At 36.1% G+C, this 19,877-nt stretch overlaps 1 protein-coding gene across 2 annotated transcripts in view; it reads left to right on the top strand.

The window, feature by feature from the left end:
* The window catches only part of STXBP3 (syntaxin binding protein 3), a 56,151-nt gene extending 37,652 nt beyond the window's left edge, over positions 1-18,499 (top strand). For both annotated transcript variants that reach the window (XM_047726488.1, XM_047726487.1), the window contains exons 10-19: positions 1,327-1,422; positions 1,558-1,615; positions 6,394-6,459; positions 7,214-7,294; positions 9,181-9,319; positions 9,610-9,716; positions 10,474-10,566; positions 12,240-12,325; positions 16,647-16,795; positions 17,580-18,499. In XM_047726488.1, coding sequence (XP_047582444.1) covers positions 1,327-1,422; positions 1,558-1,615; positions 6,394-6,459; positions 7,214-7,294; positions 9,181-9,319; positions 9,610-9,716; positions 10,474-10,566; positions 12,240-12,325; positions 16,647-16,795; positions 17,580-17,674 — 970 coding nt within the window. In that variant the 3' untranslated portion in view covers positions 17,675-18,499. The remainder of the gene's footprint in view (positions 1-1,326; positions 1,423-1,557; positions 1,616-6,393; positions 6,460-7,213; positions 7,295-9,180; positions 9,320-9,609; positions 9,717-10,473; positions 10,567-12,239; positions 12,326-16,646; positions 16,796-17,579) is intronic.
* The last annotated feature ends 1,378 nt before the right edge of the window (positions 18,500-19,877 follow it).

Below are 19,877 nucleotides of genomic sequence, written 5' to 3'. Positions count from 1 at the left end.
CACTAGGTGTGGAGCCTGCTTAAGGGAAAGACTTTAAAAAAACAAAAATAAAAACCAGCAATAATCCCTATTATGAATCAGAGAAATCCAGAGATAAGATGGAAGATTGAACTCCCTATGGTTTGTGCTCTATTAAAGTTGTTAATGGAAACAATACAATGCAGGAAATTCTAAGTATCCATATTCCATTTTTTATCTTGATGATCTCTTTAAATGTAGTCTTAAAATGGGGTTGTCTTTTTTAAGTATTGTTAGGCTTGCTGCCCTAATCTTCGTTTATAGATCAAAGGTTAAAGATGTTATCTAAGTACAGAGTGGCATTTTAAATGGCAAATGGGCTGCTTCTGTCCTTAGTTTGTTCTTTTTAAGCACAATCATTGTACCTTTGGGTTTCTGCACTTAAGACTGCATATGTAAATGGTTTTATAGGTGGGGCCTGTAATTTGGGGAGTTACAGAAGTGATTATATTCATACAGTAGAAATCTACATTTAGAGCTAATCTAATCTAGAGCTGGGAAAGTTTAAAACTGTCCTTTCTAATCTTGGCTCAGGAGATTGACAGTTCCAAGGGTGATTGAATCTCCCTAGCTCTACAGATGAAAGGAGGCTATCTGCATAAAAAGGGAAGAGAGAAATTACATATGGGGAGGCAGGAAGCCCATTTTGAGTAGTTTCATGAACCCCTTGAATTGCTTACTTCAGTAGTACTCATTAAAGCAATCACAATTTTTTATCACTACATTAGTTTTCTCTCATTTCCTTTCCCATTCTTCAAAGGATGTGTGGTTATAGGATTAGGGAAGAATAAAGAAACAGATGATACATGTTTATGAATTTAATTACTTGGATACATGTTTATGAAAATGTTAACTTTGCAATACCTTCAGTATTTAAGAGGCTACATTTGGAGGTGACATCTCTGTTCTTTTCTTAATGGGTGTTTGATAGTTGCACTGATGGTTATGAACACATTGAAATAGTATTTTAAGCAATTAGAAGATGTTAATACAAATTTAGTCTTGTTCCTAGAGTTGATTGTAGAATGTTGGATTTTTGTTCCATAAAACAACATTTTGCTGAGCTAGACCCTAACATTTGAAAGCAAAAATGTCTTGGTAGACATAACACTTTGATTTCTAATGTAAGGTTAGCAAGCAATATGCCTTAATTTTGAGTAGGTATTCACTGTCATCCTAAAATACTGGATTGAATGTGTCTATTGTTCAATTTCTTGAGCTCTGTCTTAAAATTCTTGTTTGTAAAAATGTTTCTTCCACTTTTGGTGGGGGATAATCCAAAAGATTTATATTTCTGTCTACTTGTAGATACAAAACAGATGGGAAAGAAAAGGAGGCAATCCTTGAAGAAGATGATGACCTCTGGGTCAGAATTCGACATCGGCATATTGCAGTTGTGTTAGAGTATGTGAACCCATTTTAATTTTTTATTCCATATTTTTTAGGCACTAAGTTCATGAAAGTGTATTTTATAATCTTAGAATATTTCTATAAAGAGTAACACCTTAGAAATCTAAAGAATTTTCTCAAATTTGACAGGGAAATTCCCAAACTAATGAAGGAAATTTCATCAACAAAAAAAGCAACAGAAGGAAAGGTAAGACTTTTATTTAACATTCAAAATAATGATGGTAAATTTTAAAATGTGTTTAAAATTTTTATTTTATCTTTTTAATTTTCCATTTTGGGAAATTTCTAGTATAAACAAAAGTAGAGAAAGCAAACTCCCATGTACCCATTATCTAGTCTCAAGCAACATTTTGTCTGTCTTGCTTCATTGAGTTTATTTTTATTTTATTTTATTTTATTTTAAAGATTTTATTTATTTGACAGACGGAGATCACAAGTAGGCAGAGCAGCAGGCAGAGAGAGGAGGAAGCAGACCACCCACTGAGCAGAGAGCCCAATGTGGGACTCGATCCCAGGACCTCAGGATCATGACCTGAGCCGAAAGCAGAGCCTTTAACCCACTGAGCCACTCAGGCGCCCCGAGTTTATTTTTAAAAAGCCATTTAGCCAATTTCATCAGTGCATTTTTGTTAGATTTTTAAATTTTGAGGTGTAATTTACCTGAGTGCATAAATCTTAAGTGTATACTAAGTAACTTTTTACATATATATATATATATATATATATATATATATATATATATATATTTGGAACCACCACCTTAATCAAGATAGAGAACATTTCCATCATTCCAAAAGATTATGCAATAATATCATCTATGAATAAAAATATTTAGCCTGATCCTTTCCAATCTTTATACATTTTAAAACAGTTTACTTAGTGGTTAATATCTCCTAGCTCTGTAATGTACAATAGAATTGATTATAGAGGATATCCTTGTCTAATTATAGAGGATATCTTTGTCTTATTCCCAGCCTTAGAAGAAACATGTTTGATATTTTACCATTGAGTGTTGTGTTAGTTTTAGGTTATTTTAGATACATCCTTTTTTTTCTTTTTTCTTTTTTCTTTTTTTTAAGAGAGAGAACACAGTTGGGTGGGGCAGGCAGAGGGCAAGGGAGAGAGAGAATCCCAAGTAGGCTCCACACTCAGAGTGGAGACCAGTATGGGGCTCCATCACACCACCCTGAGATCATGATACAAGCCAAAATCAAGAGTTGGGCATTCAATTGACTGAGCCACCCAGGCACCCCTTGATAAATCCTTTATCAGGTTTATCCCTTCTGTTCTTAATTGGCAAAACAGGTTGTTGTTGTGGTTTTCTTTTTTCTTTTTCTTTTTTTTTTTTTAAAGATTTTATTTATTTATTTGACAGAGAGAGATCACAAGTAGACAGAGAGGCAGGCAGAGAGAGAGGGAACCAGGGTCCCTGCTGAGCAGAGAGCCGGATGCGGGACACAATCCCAGGACCCTGAGATCATGACCTGAGCCGAAGGCAGCAGCTTAACCCACTGAGCCACCCAGGCGCCCCTGTTGAGGTTTTTCTAATTAGAATCGGTGTTGGATTTCATCGAATGCATCTGTTGTAATTATTTTTTTTCTCCTTTTTTCTGTAAATGTGATAAACCAATCATTCATTCCTGGAATAAGTTGCACTGGTCTTGATGCATTATCCTTTTCCTTTGTCTCTTCATATGTTTGCTAATATTTTGCTTAGGATATTTGATTCCAGGTTTATGAGAACTATTTCTCTGTAACATTCCTTTTTTTTCCTTTTTTAAGATTTTATTTGTTTATTTTTATTTGTTTAGAGGCCTGTGCAAGCAGGAGAGGGGCAGAAGGAGAGGACGAGAGAACCTCAAGCAGACTCTGTGCTGAGCTCAAGGAGCCCAACTTGGGGCTTGATCTCATGACCTTGAGATCATGAGCTGAGCCAAAATCGAGGGTCAGACGTTCAACCAACTGAGCCACCCAAGCGCCTCAAAATGTATCATTATTGTAGTCTACCTTAAAGTATACTTTTGCATCTCCTGAATAATTTAAGAACCTTGTAACAGTTTAGCTGCATTTACCCCTTCCTCTTTTGTGCTAATGTTGTTATATATTTTACTCAACATGTGTTTATAAACTTAAGATGCTATTTTTGGGGGCGCCTGGATGGCTCAGTTGCTGAACTTTTTTTTTTTTTCAGGTTGTTGGCAATTATGAATAAATCCACAATAAAACATTCAGGTTTTGTGTAAACAGATGTTTTCATTCACTTGGGCAAATAATTAAGAGTGGGATTGCTGAGGGGCACTTCGGTGGCTCAGTCCATTAAGCGTCTGCTTTCAGCTCAGGTCATAATCATGGGACCCTGGGATCGAGCCTTACATTGGGCTCCCTGCTTGGCAAGGAGCCTGCTTCTCTCTCTACCTCTTCCCTTTGCTTATGCTCTCTCTCTTGCTCAAATAAATAGATAAAATCTTTGGGGAAAAAAAGTGGGATTGCTGGGTCATATAGTAAATGTATGGTTAACTTTATAAGAAAATTCCATACTGTTGTGGCTATGCCATTTTACAGTCCCACTGGCAATGTAGAAGAGTCACTGTATTTTTAATTTCAAATATTGCATTTAGTTCTAAGACATTCATTGCATTTTTAAAATCTAGTTTTCTGTTGAAATACTGTATCTTTTCATCTGTTTAGTCCATCTTTTCATGTTTTCTTTAACATAAATATGTTATTTTTGAATATCTTTTCTGTTAACTCCCATTATATGGATGGTCTTGGGTCAACCTCTTTTTTTTTAACTCCAGTATAGTTGACATACAGTGTTATGTTTCACGTATACAGTATAATGATTCAGTAATTCCATACATTACTCAGTGTTCATCATGATAAGTACACTCTTAATCTCTCTTACCTATTTTACCCATCCCCCTACCTACCTTCCCATGGTAACCATCTGTGTATTCTCTCTAGTTAAGAGTCTGCTTTTTGGTTCATCTCTTTTATTCTTTGTTCATCTGTTTTATTTCTTAGATTCCATGTGAATTAAATCATATGGTATTTGTCTTTTTCTGACTGACTTATCTCACTAGCATAATACACTCCAGCTCCATCCATGTTGTTTCAAATGGCAAGATGGTTTTGTTTATGTCCAAATAATATTCTGTTGTGTATGTATACCATATCTTGTCTTGGGTCTGCGTTTATTGACTATTTTATCACTTTGGTATTGATCACTTTTTTTTTAAAGATTTTATTTATTTGTTTGACACAAAAATTTGTTTGAGAGAGACACAGTGAGGGAGGGAATACAAGTAGGGGGAGTGGAAGAGGGAGAATCAGGCTTCCCGCTGAGCAAGGAGCCCGATGCGATGCAGGGCTTGATCCCAGGACCCTGGGATCATGACCTGAGCTGAAGGCAGATGCTTAATGACTGAGCCACCTAGGTGCCCCTCACTTTTTTCTGTCTTACATGATCAGTAATATTTTAGCATATGTTAGATATCACAGATGTCTAACATCTTGCAGAGACGCTAGATGATGTTCTCTCTGCAAAGACTATTGATTTCTGTTCTGGCAGGCATTTAATTTGCTCATAAATAACCTTAATTCTGTTGAGACATCATGCCAGGTGCTGTTATGGTGAGTGTATTTCCTTTTGTACTTAGTTCAAAGACAGTCCTAGTATTGAACATCTGGGATGTTCACTTGGCACTCTTCTTTGAATCAGAGAATACCAGTATTTTCTTGGCATTAAGACCCTTCTGAAATCTCTGTCTAGCATTTAGCTTCCGGGCAGTTCTGTGCTAGGCCTTTAAGAGTTTTGCCTTTTACACACACAGCTTAGCATTTGGCTAGGGCTCCAAAGGCAATGCCTCTTTGAGTTACATCTTCGAGTTATGTTGTGACTGACTCTTTCCCTCTAGCACCATGCCTCCCAGACCCTACCTCACCAGCCCCAAACTCTTATCTCTTTTTCCTCTGTCTAGAGAGACTAGTGCTTTTTACTTGATCTCAACATCCTTTTACCACTTTTGGAATGTGTCCCAGGGAAAAGCCAGGATGAGTGCTAGGATCACCTGGGCTTTCTTTTGCTTAAGTATCTTAACTGTGAGCTCTTTTTCTTTTTTTTTTTTTTTAAGATTTTATTTATTTATTTGACAGAGATCACAAGTAGGCAGAGAGGCAGGCAGAGAGAGATGAGGAAGCAGCCTCCCCGCTGAGCAGAGAGCCCGATGCGGGGCTCGATCCCAGGAGCCTGGGATCATGACCTGAGCTAAAGGCAGAGGCTTTAACCCACTGAGCCACCCAGGCGCCCCGTGAGCTCTTTTTCTTATCCATTGCCTGAGAGTTGTTGTCTTATTTTGTCCAATTCTATTTTTATTTATGGGGAGAGAATAATTTTGATATCAGCTACTTTTTTGTGACTGAAACTGAAAGTCTCTTGAATGTGTTTTTTTTAACTTGCCAAATATTTAGAAAATTAGCAATATAACTGCAAGATTTAAAAATTGTTATATGGAGGGGTACCTGGGTGACACAGTCAGTTAAGTGTGTGATTCTTTGTTTCAGCTCAGGTCGAGATCTCAGGCTCATGAGATTGAGCTCCACTTTGGACTCCACACTCATCATGGAATCTACTTAAGACCCTCCCTCTCCCTCTGCCCTTCCTCTCCGGGCATGCACTTGCATTCTCTCTCTAAGATAAATAAATTAATTAAATCTTAAAAAAAAAAAAAATAAGAAACATGAGGGTTTTAAAGGGTTGGGGGGTGGGAGGTTGGGGGAACCAGGTGGTGGGTATTAGGGAGGGCATGTATTGCATGGAGCACTGGGTGTGGTGCAAAAAACAATGAATACTGTTACGCTGAAAAGAAATAATAAAAAAAAAGAAGAAAAAAATAAACTATAAAAATTGTTATAGAATCCCTGAATTATAAGTTTGCTTTAAAAATGTTTGACTTTTTTTTCTAGACATCGCTTAGTGCTCTTACCCAACTGATGAAAAAGATGCCCCATTTCCGTAAACAGATTACTAAGGTAAGCAATATTGTGTATGAGATACTTTACCATTTTTAGTTTATTAGTCTGTCCACTTCTATAGTCAGGTTTAGTAGTGGGTGTCATGGAATACTTGGTGTTAGTTATACTCTAAAATTTTACTCTAGGTCTGAGAAATATTCCAAATATTTAAGCTTCTCAGTAGTGTTCTTTGTATGTAATCTATATTCATCCAAATCCAGCTTCAGATTTTTGTGTCTTTGTCTTCAATAGCCAGACAGAGAATTTTATATTTATCAACTTAAGAAAATGCAACATTATATTAACCAGCAGTTGTTGTTCTACTTGGTTCTTTCAGAGTTATGTATTAGTAGTTAAGAGCAGTTAAGCCATGTTGGCAGGTAAACTATTCTTTTTGCTGTATCAGTCTTTCCTGTGAGTCATTATAAGTCATTTTTTATCATACAGCACCCTAATCAAGGACCAACAATATAATTTCAAAAACATTTTTCTGCTGGGCTTTCAAGACCTAGCTTTTTTTCCCCCTCATTTTTCCTTCATTTTCAACACTCTTAAACACATATTCATATTTTTGCTTCTCTGTTGATTAGCCCCTGTGGACCATATTAATTCTCACTTTTTCTTCTTTCTTGGGCTATTTTACTTGTTTTACATGGTACCTCCTTTTTGCCTCAGCCCATAATTTATTTCAGGCCTATCTCAAAAGTTTAATATCACTTGCACAAAAAGAAATTAAAGTACTTAAGTAATTGAATTCTTTTGTTTTTTTCAGCAAGTTGTCCATCTTAACTTAGCAGAAGATTGCATGAATAAATTCAAACCTAATATAGAAAAGCTCTGCAAAAGTGAACAGGTACGTACAGAGTAAGAAATACCTATGTCATCATAAACTTCCGGATTGAACTTTGTAAGGTGTACTGAATTGCAGAATCTCTCTTAGAAGAGGGATCAATTAGGCAGTATTTAAATACATAATTTCCAGAGCACTTGAGTGGCTCAGTCAGTTAAGCATCTGACTCCTGATCTTAGTCAGGTCTTGATCTCTACAGGGTTGAGTTCAAGCCCCATGTAGGGCTCCACACTGAGCATGGAGCCTACTTAAGAAATAAAAATAAAGGGGTGCTTGGGTGGCTCAGTCGGTTAAGCATCTGTCTTCGACTCGGGTCAGGTTCCTAGGGTCATGGGATCAAGTCTCACGTGCAGCTTCCTGCTCAGCGGTGAACCTGCTTTTCTCTTTCCCTCTGCTATTCCCCCTGCTGGTACTCTCTTGCCTCCTCTCTCTCTGTCAAATAAATAAATAAAATCTTTAAAAACAAACAAAAATTAAATAAAAAGAAATACATCACTCCCTACCAACATTTTCAGGTAGCTATAAGTATCACAGTAAGTAGTCCCTCCTAATCTGTGATTGTGCATTTCTGGTTAAATGTGATAATTTTAGGGTTTGGAACATTATTTCAGAATACCTCTAATTGTCAGGCCTTTCTGAGTAGGGGCAACATTTAATGCAGCACCTTGCAGTGTACTGCATTGGCGCATTTAACTTGTTTTAGAGACCCCCCCCCCATAATGTCAAAAATGTTTAGACCAGTGCTAAGAGAACTAGAATGCAAGCCCTATGTAATTTTATTTATTTATTTATTTATTTATTTTGAGACAGAGAGAGCATGAGCAGGGGAAGGGCAGAGGGGGAGGGAGAGAGAATCTTAAGCTACAGGGGCTCAATCCCATGACCCTGAGACTATGACCTGAGCCTAAATCAAGAGTCTGAAGCTTAACCAACTGAGCCACGTAGGCACCCCAAGCCATATGTATTTTTAAATATTGTAGTATAGCTGACTCTTGAACGAAGATCAGGGGTACTGACCCCCCACAGTAAAATATCCATGTATAACTTTTGTCCCCCCAAACCTTGACTCCCCCCACACTAATAATCTTCTGTTGACCAGAAGCCCTCCTGATAAGCAGTTGATTCACAAATATTTTATATGTTATATGTATTATATACTATATTCTTTTAGTAATGTAAGCTAGAGAAAATGAAATGTTTCTTTAAAAATCATAAGGAAGAAAAAATACATTTAAAGTGCTATGCTTTATTTGTTGAAAAAACCCATGTATAAATGGATCCACACACTTCAAATCTTTGCTATTCAAGGGTCAATTATAGTCACATGAAAAGGTAAAAGGAAACAAAGGTAGTTAATTTTAATAATCTATTTGACTTAACCTAGTGCTTTTGAAATCTTATTTCAACATGTAATCAATATAAAAATTATTAGCGAAATAATTTACATCCCTTTTTTACACATCAGGTCTTTAAGAAACTTGGCGTTTTCACTTATAAGCACATCTTAATTCAGGCTAGCCACGTTTCAAGTGCTCATTAACCATATGTAGCTCAGGGCTACCATATTAGCATAGGTTTAGATTAATGATTTTCTCTCTGAATTATTTTTTTACTTTTTATATTTTGTACAATTTGTAGTTTACCAGTGATGCCTACATTGGAAGTATCATCAGTGTTACTTTAAGATGTGGCAAGATTTAAGATATCTTTTTAAAGATTTTATTTTTAAGTAATCTCTACACCCAATGTGGGGCTTGAACTTAGAACCCTGAGATCAAGAGAGCGTGCTGCACTGACTGACTGAGCCAGGACCCCCTGGATTTAAGATATTTTTAACTGAAAAGTGAATTTGGATTATAGGCCACTGACTATATTTAATTGTCATTAAGGACCTGGCACTTGGAACTGATGCAGAAGGACAGAAGGTGAAAGATTCTATGCGAGTACTTCTTCCAGTTCTACTCAACAAAAGTCATGATAATTATGATAAAATAAGAGCGATTCTACTTTACATCTTCAGTATTAATGGTAATAGAGACTTTATTTCATCAATATACTAAAATACTCAGCTCTAAAATCCCTTTATAATAAGTAATTTACTAATCATCATAAAAGAGAGTCTTAGAAAATTCAAAGGTAGTAGCTGACATTGGGTAAGATAAATACAAGGAAAAATAGGAAATTGGGAGAAGACCAAAGGGTATATAATTAAATGTTTGCTTTTTCTTTAATAAGCTTTATATTCATGGGTACCACCTGAAACCTAAACATGATTGTGGTAGCAGTTATGTGACTGTACACTCGTATTTTTATCTAAGGAACCACGGAAGAAAATTTGGACAGGTTGATCCAGAATGTAAAAATAGAAAATGAGAGCGACATGATCCGTAACTGGAGTTACCTTGGTGTTCCCATTGTCCCCCCAGTAAGAAATCTCACATTCAGTATATATTCATATCGGTACATATGTGGTTGGTTGCATTAAAAATGTTTTCATATATGGGAATCCACTAGTCTTCTTAATTTCACTCTATAGATTCGGTAAGTAAAAAATTTTTAATTTTGTTTTCTTTTCCATATATGAGTATTTGGAAAAATACATTTTTCTAGTGAATTTATATCTTATGTCTTCTGTTACAATTTGCTCTTTTGCTTTTTTCTATGATTCCCTTTATAGCAAATTTTGAAAGAACTGTGTTTAGAATCTCTCTTTCCCATCAAGTTTTATAGAACTTTTGAGTAAATATATTTTGAGTAAATATATACTGTTACACATTTTTATCTTTAGAGCACAAAATATGGTGAATTTATGTGATTCCATCTATTCAGATTTTTTGAGCAAGCATTTCCACTCTTAGTTGTTTTTTTTCTTTTTAAGATTTTGTTTATTTATTTGAAATAGAGAGTGGGTGAGAGAGAGAGAGCATGAGCCAGGGGGCGGAGGGAGAAGAAGAAGCAGACTCCCCACTGGACTCCATAAGGAGTCCAACATGGTGCTCAGTCCCAGGACCCTGAGATCATGATCTGAGCCAAAGGTAGACGCTTAACTAAGCCATGCAAGTGCCCCTCCACTCTTAGTTTTTACTTGTATTTACTTTAAGTACTTTTTTAAGAAAATGTAGTGAGAGAATATTACTAAATAAAATTAAAGGTTTTTAATTTTTTTTCTCTATTTGTATTAGTCTCAACAAAGCAAACCATTAAGAAAGGATAGGTCTACAGAAGAAACTTTTCAACTCTCTCGATGGACACCTTTTATCAAAGATATTTTGGAGGTACAGTTCATTAAATTTTACTTATACCCTAAGTGGATATTCTTTACTCTTTGTATGTTTATCACTCTGAGATATCTGTTGGTCAGGAATTTCTGCAGTACTGGGAGGGTTCACAAAAGAAGGCTGTGTCTGGGGTCAAGAGAGGAAAGGAAATTTGAAAATTCTTTCCTTGAAGATCTCAAATAAACTTACACACTGACTGACTCAAAATAAATAAAAGTAAGCATACATAACTATCTTATGAAAAAAAAAAACTGTTTTAAATAACTATATGTAGCAGAAGTGTAAATAATTTATTTGAGTAAAAGTTCAACAAAATAATACTTGCATATGACCACGGTTAGAAAGTGTTAGACTCCAGTATTCTTGGAAAAAGTGTGTTATTAAACTGTAAATTGTAAACTGTAGTTTGCTATTCTATCCAACAGATGGGTTATGCCTTTAGTACTGTTTGCTTTTAGAAATATTCAATTATGGGAAATTAGAAAATGATTAGTAAAAATGGTATTATGAGCAATAAAATTATGACATTGGTTCTTCAATTATAATAATAGTTTCATTTATTCCAGTTTTCCTTTGACTTAAACCTGTCTACTTTGCTCTGGGAACTAAATGTGTGTAATTTAGGACTGATTTTCCTGTTTTGCTTGGCTAATTTTATGTCATCCACACATTCTTAATCATAGATGAAAAGTTTAAAGAATCTAGGCTTTGTTTTCTACAACATAAGATTTTTTTCTCTTCCCATAACAAGGATGTAGCTAAGTAGTCTTTCTTGGATAGTACTTTTGAAATAAGAATTGACTTCCTGAACCCTGTACCGAAGATTTGCATGTTAATTTAAAAAAAAGAAAATCCGGTTTTGGCCCAGTGGCATTCTCAGCCTTCAAGATTTCTCCTGAAACTTGATTTCTTTGCTTCTTACAGTTTTAATGAAATATTCCTGGACTACTGAGTACCTTGTGCTCATTCCTTATGCCCACTTACTAATAATACCTTTTACACTGCTGTGCTATAAAGCAGTGGTCGCCAAACTTTTAATCCTGCAGACTTAACCATAAAAATTGTGAACATGAGCTTGTACTGTGATTATTTACAAACTATGTATTACTGTACTGGTGAAGCATAATCTTTATATATAGCATGTCTTACACATATAAGTATATCATAAAATGTAACTCTAAAGCAGAACATTTTTTTAAAATGGAAAGGAAAACTCTCTCATCCCATTGGATTGTTTTGATTACACCTAGGTCAGGGATGCACAGCCTATTTTAGAGCCACTGCAAAGAAGGGCAAGGCCTGGACTCTCCAGTAGCCTAAGAGGTATGTCAGGACTAGGATGGTATTTAGAAACCCCTAGCACTCTAGAGATAAAGGTTTTGATAAGGTCTCTGCAATCCTTAACACCAGTATGGAGACCCTGCAAATGAAGAAATGTAGATATTCACTTAATACTGGTTCAATAAGTAAGTGAAGGATTGCATTAATTTTTGAAGCAAGTAAAGTTTAATAAGTTTCCGAGAGAGGGCTAACCTTATTTTATTAAATATTTACGTATCTTTAGGTTCCTTAATTGTAAACACAAGTTTTGAGTCTTACTCAAAATATACAAATTTTGAAAATCCTAGAATGTACATTTTTTAAATGGTATTAATTCTTTTCTTCTCTAGGATGCCATTGATAATAGATTAGATTCAAAAGAATGGCCATATTGTTCCCAGTGTCCAGCAGTATGGAATGGCTCAGGAGCTGTAAGGTAAACCTATCAATAAAAGCCAGTGCAATTTTCAGTATGATATTGCAGACTAACAACTGAAATGGTACCAAAGTAACTCTTACATTGGCAACTTTCCTGGAAGCATAGTCACTAAAGAGGCAGTTTTTCTTTAACGGTAGCCTATTTTAAATGAGTCCAGGTAAGCAGTATAAAAATGTACTTTATCATTAAAAAAAAAAAAAATGAGTGCCCTACCTTATGCAGGAGTGTCAACTCCCAGCCCCTCCCTACTTTGCACAATACCAAGGCTTTGTCTCTTTTGTTCATTAAATAGGTAAACACCCAAGTCCCTTGTTTGCTAAGATTAGACTAACACTCCATAAGGCAGGCCAAGACTCAACTCAGTTTACCACTCTAGTTTTAGATTCCTCTTTATTGCTAGCCTTTGGAGATTTCTCTTATTTGTTTACTTTCAGCTGTGCTTTTAAGAAGAAGTTCACTCTTAAAAAAAAAGAAACAAGATGGTATCAGAGAGGGAGACAAACCATAAGAGACTCTTAAGCATAGGAAACAAACTAAGGATTGCTAGAGGGGTGGAGGGATGGGGTAACTGGATGGATGGATATTGGGGAGGGTATGTATTGTAATGAGCGCTGGGTATTATATAAGACTGATGAATCACAGACCTGTACCCCTGAAACAAAGAATATATGTTAATTAATTGAATTTAAATTTTAAAAAAATTTAAAAATAAATAAAAAGTTCACTCTTACTTAACCAAAACTTCTGTGTGCTTTCTAGAGTAAGATTTTCAGGATCTAGGGCTTTAATTGTTATTTTTATATCTATCAAAATGTAAAACACTGGCACAACATATTATACATGTACATGAAACTAATTAAATATAATCCCATTGTCCTAAAATTGCTGTTCAGAAATTTAATTCAGAAATTTAAAAATTGTTAGTCACATAATTGTTTTGAGCAGTATTATCTTTTTTTTGTTGTTCTTACTCTTTCTCTTTGGAAAAAAAAATTTTTTTAAATTTATTTATATTAGAGAAAGAGAGTGTGTGTGTGCAAGAGTTGGGGTAGGGACAGAGGGAAAGAATCTCAAGCAGACTCCCCACCGAGCACAGAACTGACCCAGGGCTTGATCTCACAATCCTGAGATCATGACCTGAGTCAAAATCAGAATTTGGATGCTCAACCAACTGAGCCACCCAGATACCCTTGAAATAGTTTTTAAACCAAAATTGCACTTTTAATGTCTCCTTGAGTTGCTTTATATGGGAATCATGAGTCTATCTTATTCCTGTTTCATCTTTCAACACCAGTTACTGATTCTCTTTACTTTCTTCCTGTTGTTTACTCCCTCATCATTCCTTAAGATGGCAGATGGAAATTATCTAGACAAGAGCATAATTTAAAGTTTACCATGGGATCCTACATTTCAGGGTCTTAGAGGTCCTCTAGAACATGGTTTCCAAAATGGGTAGCAAGATGATTTTGGGGGGATATTTATTTTTACCTAAAAAGGGGAGAAATTAAATTTTATTAATATATACCAGTATACATACATAATTTATAAACTAATATATATTTTTAATAGAAGTACATAAATTTTTATTTTGAAATACTTTTCACATAAAAGCTCAAAATTTTTACCAGTGGAGTGTGAGAACAAAAAAAGTGATTCCTGTGATCTCAAGCAGTGCTACCCTGTAGAACTTTCTTGCATTAATGGAAATGTCATATGAGTAGCCACATGGAGCTGTCAACCACTTCATATGTGGCTAGTGTGACTGTGTTTTTAATTTCATTTAATTTTAATTAATTTAACTTTAGTCTCATGTAGCTAGTGGCTACTGTATTAGACAATGCTAATGTAGAGCATCTGGGGGAGGAAATGATAGAAATATTAGCTCTTACTTATTGAGTGCTTCCCTTGTACCAGATTCCATGGTTCATGTATCCTCTGCATTATTTCATTTAATCCTAAAAACAACCCTTGAATATTAGAGAGAGGTTTAGTAACTTACCAAAAGTCTTACTGAATTAGAAAGAAGCAGAATCAGAGTTGTAACCAGGTCTTTTTTTAACAGCTTTATTGAGGTGTGATTGACTTAATAACAGTATATGTTTAAGATCTACAACTTGGTGTTTTAATACATGTATGTTGTAAAATGACTACCACAAGCTAATTAATAATCCATCACCTCCATAGACTTACTATTTTCTTACGTGTGTGTGTGTGATGAGAAGCCTTAATTTAATAATTTAAGATCTACCCTTTTAGCAGATTTCAAGCATACAATATAATTTTTGTTAACTATAAGTCAACATGCAATACATTAGATCTCCAAAATTTATTCATCATGCATAAGTGAAACTTTGCGTCCTTTGGCCGACACTACCTCATCCCCACCCCCTCAGTCCCTCGCAACCAACATTCTGTTCTCTGCCTTGTGAATTTGACTGTTTCAAATTTCACATAGAAGTAAGATCATGCAGTGTTTATCTTTCTGAGTCCAACATAATTTCACTTAGCATAATGTCCTTCAGGTTCATCCAGGTTGTTGCATTTGGCAGAATTTCCTTCTTTTCTTAATTTTTTTTTTTTAAGATTTTATTTATTTGAGAGAGCATTCGAGCATGAGCACAGGCTCGGGAAGGTGTAGAGGGAGAGGGAGAAGCAGATTCCCCACTGAGCAGGAAGCCTACCTCAGGGCTCAGTTACAGGACCCAGAGATCATGACCTGAGCCGAAAGCAGACGCTTAATTGAGCCACCTAGGCACCCCTTTCCTTCTTTTTTTTTAAAGGCTGAATAATATGGGGTGCCTGGGTGGCTTAGTGGGTTAAAGCCTCTGCCTTCAGCTCAGGTCATGATCCCAGGGTGCTGGGATCGAGCCCCATGTTGGGCTCTCTGCTCAGCAGGGAGCATGCTTCCCCTGCTTCTCTCTCTGCCTGCCTTTCTGCCTACTACTTGTGATCTCTGTCTGTCAAATAAATAAAAAGAAAAAAAATCTTAAAAAAAAAAAAGGCTGAATAATATTCCATTCCATATGTACGTTACATTTTCTTGATTCCTCTCTCCACCAATGGGTATTTAATTGTTGTCCATGTCTTGGCTACTGTGAATAATGCTGCAGTGAACACAGGAGTGCAGACATGTCTTCAGTACCTCCTACCGTCCTACCTCACTAAGTTCCAGCATCAGGTGTCCCAATACCACATTGGCTCCAAATCTGTACCTGTGCTTCCCTCCCTGTACCTCTCTAAAACAGAACTGACACTCTTACTTCATATGAAGAAGTAAGAGAACTTGAGAAGTCTATGACTTTCGGAAGTTAAAAAAAAATGGGAGTAGCACTGAAACAGGAGGGTTTTTAAGACTTCAGAAAGTCAGACTTTTGGGGCACCTGGATGGCTCAGTCAGTTAAGCATCTGACTCTTGGTTTAGGCTCAGTTCATGGTCTCAGAGTCCTGGGATCAAGCCCCATGTTGGGCTCGGTGTTCAGCGGGGAGTCTGCTTGAGTTTTCTTTCTCTTCCTCCCTCTGCTCCTCCCCCACTACACTTGTTCTCTCTTTTTCTCTCTCTCTCTCTCTAAAAAATAAATCTTCTTTTTTTTTTAAAGGTAAGTCCTAGGGGCACCTGGGTGGCTCAATGGGTTGAGCTTCTGCCTTCAGCTCGGGTCGTGGTCTTGGGGTCCTGGGATCGGGACTCGCATCGGGCTCTCTGCTCAGCAGGGAGCTTGCTTCCCTCTCTCTCTGCCTGCCTCTCTGCCTACTTGTGATCTCTCTCTCTCTGTCAAATGAATAAATAAAATCTTAAAAAAAAAAAAAAAAGTTAAGTCCTAGACATTTCAGGTATATAGAGTATCAGCTCTGTTTTGTGGGTAAAAATACTGAACTAAGTTATATGTGATATGTCCAAACTCTATTAGGTCAGAATTAAACTTGAAGTGGGGCTGTCCTGCCTAACCTGTCTTGGTTCTCCAGTCATACCATAGTTAATTCATTTCCATAAAATCAGGGTAATTGGTGCCAAGTTTGAGTTTGCTTGAGTTGGGCTTTTTAAAAACTCTACAAGTGGGTGCCTGGGTGGCTCAGTGGGTTAAAGCCTCTGCCTTCCGCTCAGGTCATGATCTCAGGGTCCTGAGATCAAGCCCCACATTGGGCTCTCCTCTCAGCGGGGAGCCTGCTTCCCCCTCTCTCTCTGCCTGCCTCTCTGCCTACTTATGATCTCTCTCTGTCAAATAAAAATCTTTTTAAAAAATAAAAATAAATTTAAAAAAACTCTACAAGCTCTATGGCTTTGGAAATGTTTTTAACATGTTTGTGTGTGTTCATTTTTTAGTGCTCGCCAGAAACCCAGAACTAATTACTTAGAGGACCGAAAAAATGGGTCAAAGCTGATCATTTTTGTAATTGGAGGAATTACGTACTCTGAAATGCGTTGTGCTTATGAAGTTTCTCAGGCACATAAATCCTGTGAAGTTATTATTGGTAAGACATTTTTTCCTCTTTTCAGTTTTTTTAAACAAACTAAATGGAGAACTTTATGTTGTAAGTTACATGTAGGTCTAAATTGTTGAATGCAAAAAAACTTATTAATCGTAGTGTGTTTTATTTGATGTACTAGAGTTTTTCGTGGTTTACTTTTTTGATAATTTGATTTTTAAATATTCTGATTTTGAGGGAATGGCTTCAAAATGTTGTATTATTTAGATATTATTAGATATGTCCTTTAAAATATTATGTTCTAGTCTTGCCCTTATTATTAAATAACTTTTGAGACATAAGTACATTTCTGCTACAGAAATACTTTGAATGTTTTTGTGGATGTGGGCCTGACATTGGCAAGTCCTATGTGGAGTTTAGTTTTAAGAACTTCAGTCAAAGCCAGTGATGTAGAAACTCTTCTCGTCTATAGATTGCAACATTTGTACACCGAGTCTAAATCTGCAGCACTGCTTTATGATCCTGTGATTGAGCAGTGACTCTTCTGTTCTGCCACAGGGATCCAAACCTCCAGTTTTGATTGTCAGCATTTCCATGCATCGCACAAAGTAGACAAAGTACTAGAAGTGGTTTACTGAGCGTGCTGTGCAATGGAGGAAGGAATGAGATATTGTGGTGTAGGCAGATTTCAGGATTGTGTCTTACAGAAATTTTGTTAAATTGTCCCAAGCTATGACACTTGACAAATTTGAGAGACGGGGCAATATAATTAACCAAGGAGAATCTACTTAACTACTGGCCTCTGAAAATTTATCTTTTCTCCTACCAGGTTCTACACATATTTTAACACCCAGAAAGCTTTTGGATGATATAAAGATGCTGAATAAACCCAAGGATAAAGTCTCCTTTATTAAGGATGAATAATGATTTTTTTGGGAGATTCTTACTAATAGGTTCAACTAAAATAAATCAAGACAAGTTTGCTATCATGTAATTTAAACAATGTAAATATTTTACGGAATACTGATTTTTCAAATATATTTCTTAAGGGACTTTATGGTTACATATCATTGGATTTGCCATTTTTAATAATTTAAATAGTGTCACTGCTTTGTAGATGATGAGAGGAAATGTTAAAATGCTTTCTCAAAGGAAATTTTTCACCTTTGGAACTGAATATATTAGAATTGTGGGTGATTCTTCACAACTACCTATGTACATACTAATTACTTACCAGATACTTATCTGTCTTATGCTCAAGTTTAGTTTTTTGGGAAAGAATGATTTTAAATGAAAAGTCTGTAAAAGTAAAAACCTGTAAGTATGTGTGTCATAGAATGATTTTCTGTAAGTGCAGTTTTTTTTTTTCAATTTAAGTTGATAATTTCTTTTATGTGTAAAATAATTCTGTCATTAATAGAAATAGAATAATTTCACAGTGTTTACTGTCTTCCCAGATATTTCTAAAGAACACAGTTTTATATAATTTCAAACTCATGTATGTTTAAAGCAGAAAACCAAAAATAAGTATGAATATTCTAAGAGAAAATAAATGTATAGTTATGAAAGTTACCTTTTGGGGGGCAGGGGAGGAAGGGGAAGTTGGGAAGTTTAAAAGTTCTAAATCAGAGAGTTACAAAAAAGGAAAAGAATGCACCATAATCTTCCTACCAAGATAGCACCTATTGACTTCTTATAAAAACAATATAATATTTGTGTAAGGTTGGATAATAAAAGGATATTTCTGCACATGTGTTATGCAAAGGGAACATCTTCATTTCAAATCTCTCCTTTTACCTGGCCTCATAGTAGCCTCACAATTTTATATATTACTCATCTTCAGAGTTTTGCTCTTACATATAATGCTGCCTTGTTTGGATACATACCTTTGCAAACACTCACAAATACTTCTATAATATAAATTTCTAGCAATGGCATAGCCGGTCAAAGTATTTGTGCATTTAATATAGTTGACTTTTTAAAGCCGAGTTTGGGGATGTTGACCCCTGCCCCCACACCTCAACCGTGCAGTTGAAAATCTGTTGAAATACTATTTACCCCTCAAAAACTTTACTACTAATAACCTGCTGTTGGTGAGAAGCCTTACTGAAAACAAAGTAGGTTAGCACAAATTTTGTGTTGTATATATTATATATTGTATTCTTACAATAAAAGTAAGAGAAAAAAAACATTAAGAAAATCATAATACATTTACAGGGGCGCCTGGGTGTCCTAGTTGGTTAAGCGACTGCCTTTGGCTCAGATCATGATCCTGGAGTCCTGGGATTGGTCCCAAATCAGGCTCCCTGCCCAGTGGGGAGTCTGCTTCTCCCTCTCCCTCTCCCCCCTGCTCATGCTCTTTCTCTCCCTTGCTCTCTCAAAATATAAATAAAATCATTTGCCTTCAGGCCAGGTCTTGATCCCAGGGTCCCGGGATTAAGCCTCAGCTCAGCGGGACTACTCCTCCCCCTCCCTCTGCATGCCACTTCCCCTGCTTGTTTTCTCTGTCAGATAGGTAAATAAAATCTTTTTAAAAAATTTTAAGTAAGCTCCATGCCATCATGCCACACGTGGGGCTAGAATTAATGACCCCAAGATCAAGAGTGGCATGCTTCACCAACTGAGTCAGCCAAATACTTCTAATTCATGGTATATTTTAATGGGTGACAGATATAATCTCTACTCCACCCACACCTAAATCACTTATTTTTCAGAGATTTTCTAGCTTGTACATTTTTCTAAATGAACTGTAGTGTCATTTTGTTAATCCCAAAGGTTATTTTAGTATTTTCATTAGGTTTGCAATAAATTTATAGGTTAATTTAAGAATTGACAGCTCAGGATGCCTGGGTGGTTCAGTCGGTGAAGCATCTGCTATTGGCTCAGGTCATGATCCCAGCGTCCTAGGACTGAGTCCCACATTGGGCTCCTTGCTCAGTGGGGAGTCTGCTTCTCCCTCTGCCCCTCACCCTGCTCTTACTCACTCTCTCTGAAATAAATAAAATCTCTTAAAAAAAAAAAAGAAGAAGAATTGACAGCTCTATAATATTGAAACTTAAAATTCAGGAATATAGAATGTTTTTTTATTTACACAAATCTTTATGACCTTGAAAACCTTTCTTTTTCT

Source organism: Lutra lutra, chromosome 4, assembly GCF_902655055.1.
Source record: "Lutra lutra chromosome 4, mLutLut1.2, whole genome shotgun sequence".
In the NCBI taxonomy this organism is placed as follows: Eukaryota; Metazoa; Chordata; class Mammalia; order Carnivora; family Mustelidae; genus Lutra; species Lutra lutra.
This window is presented reverse-complemented; position numbering and strand designations above follow the sequence as displayed.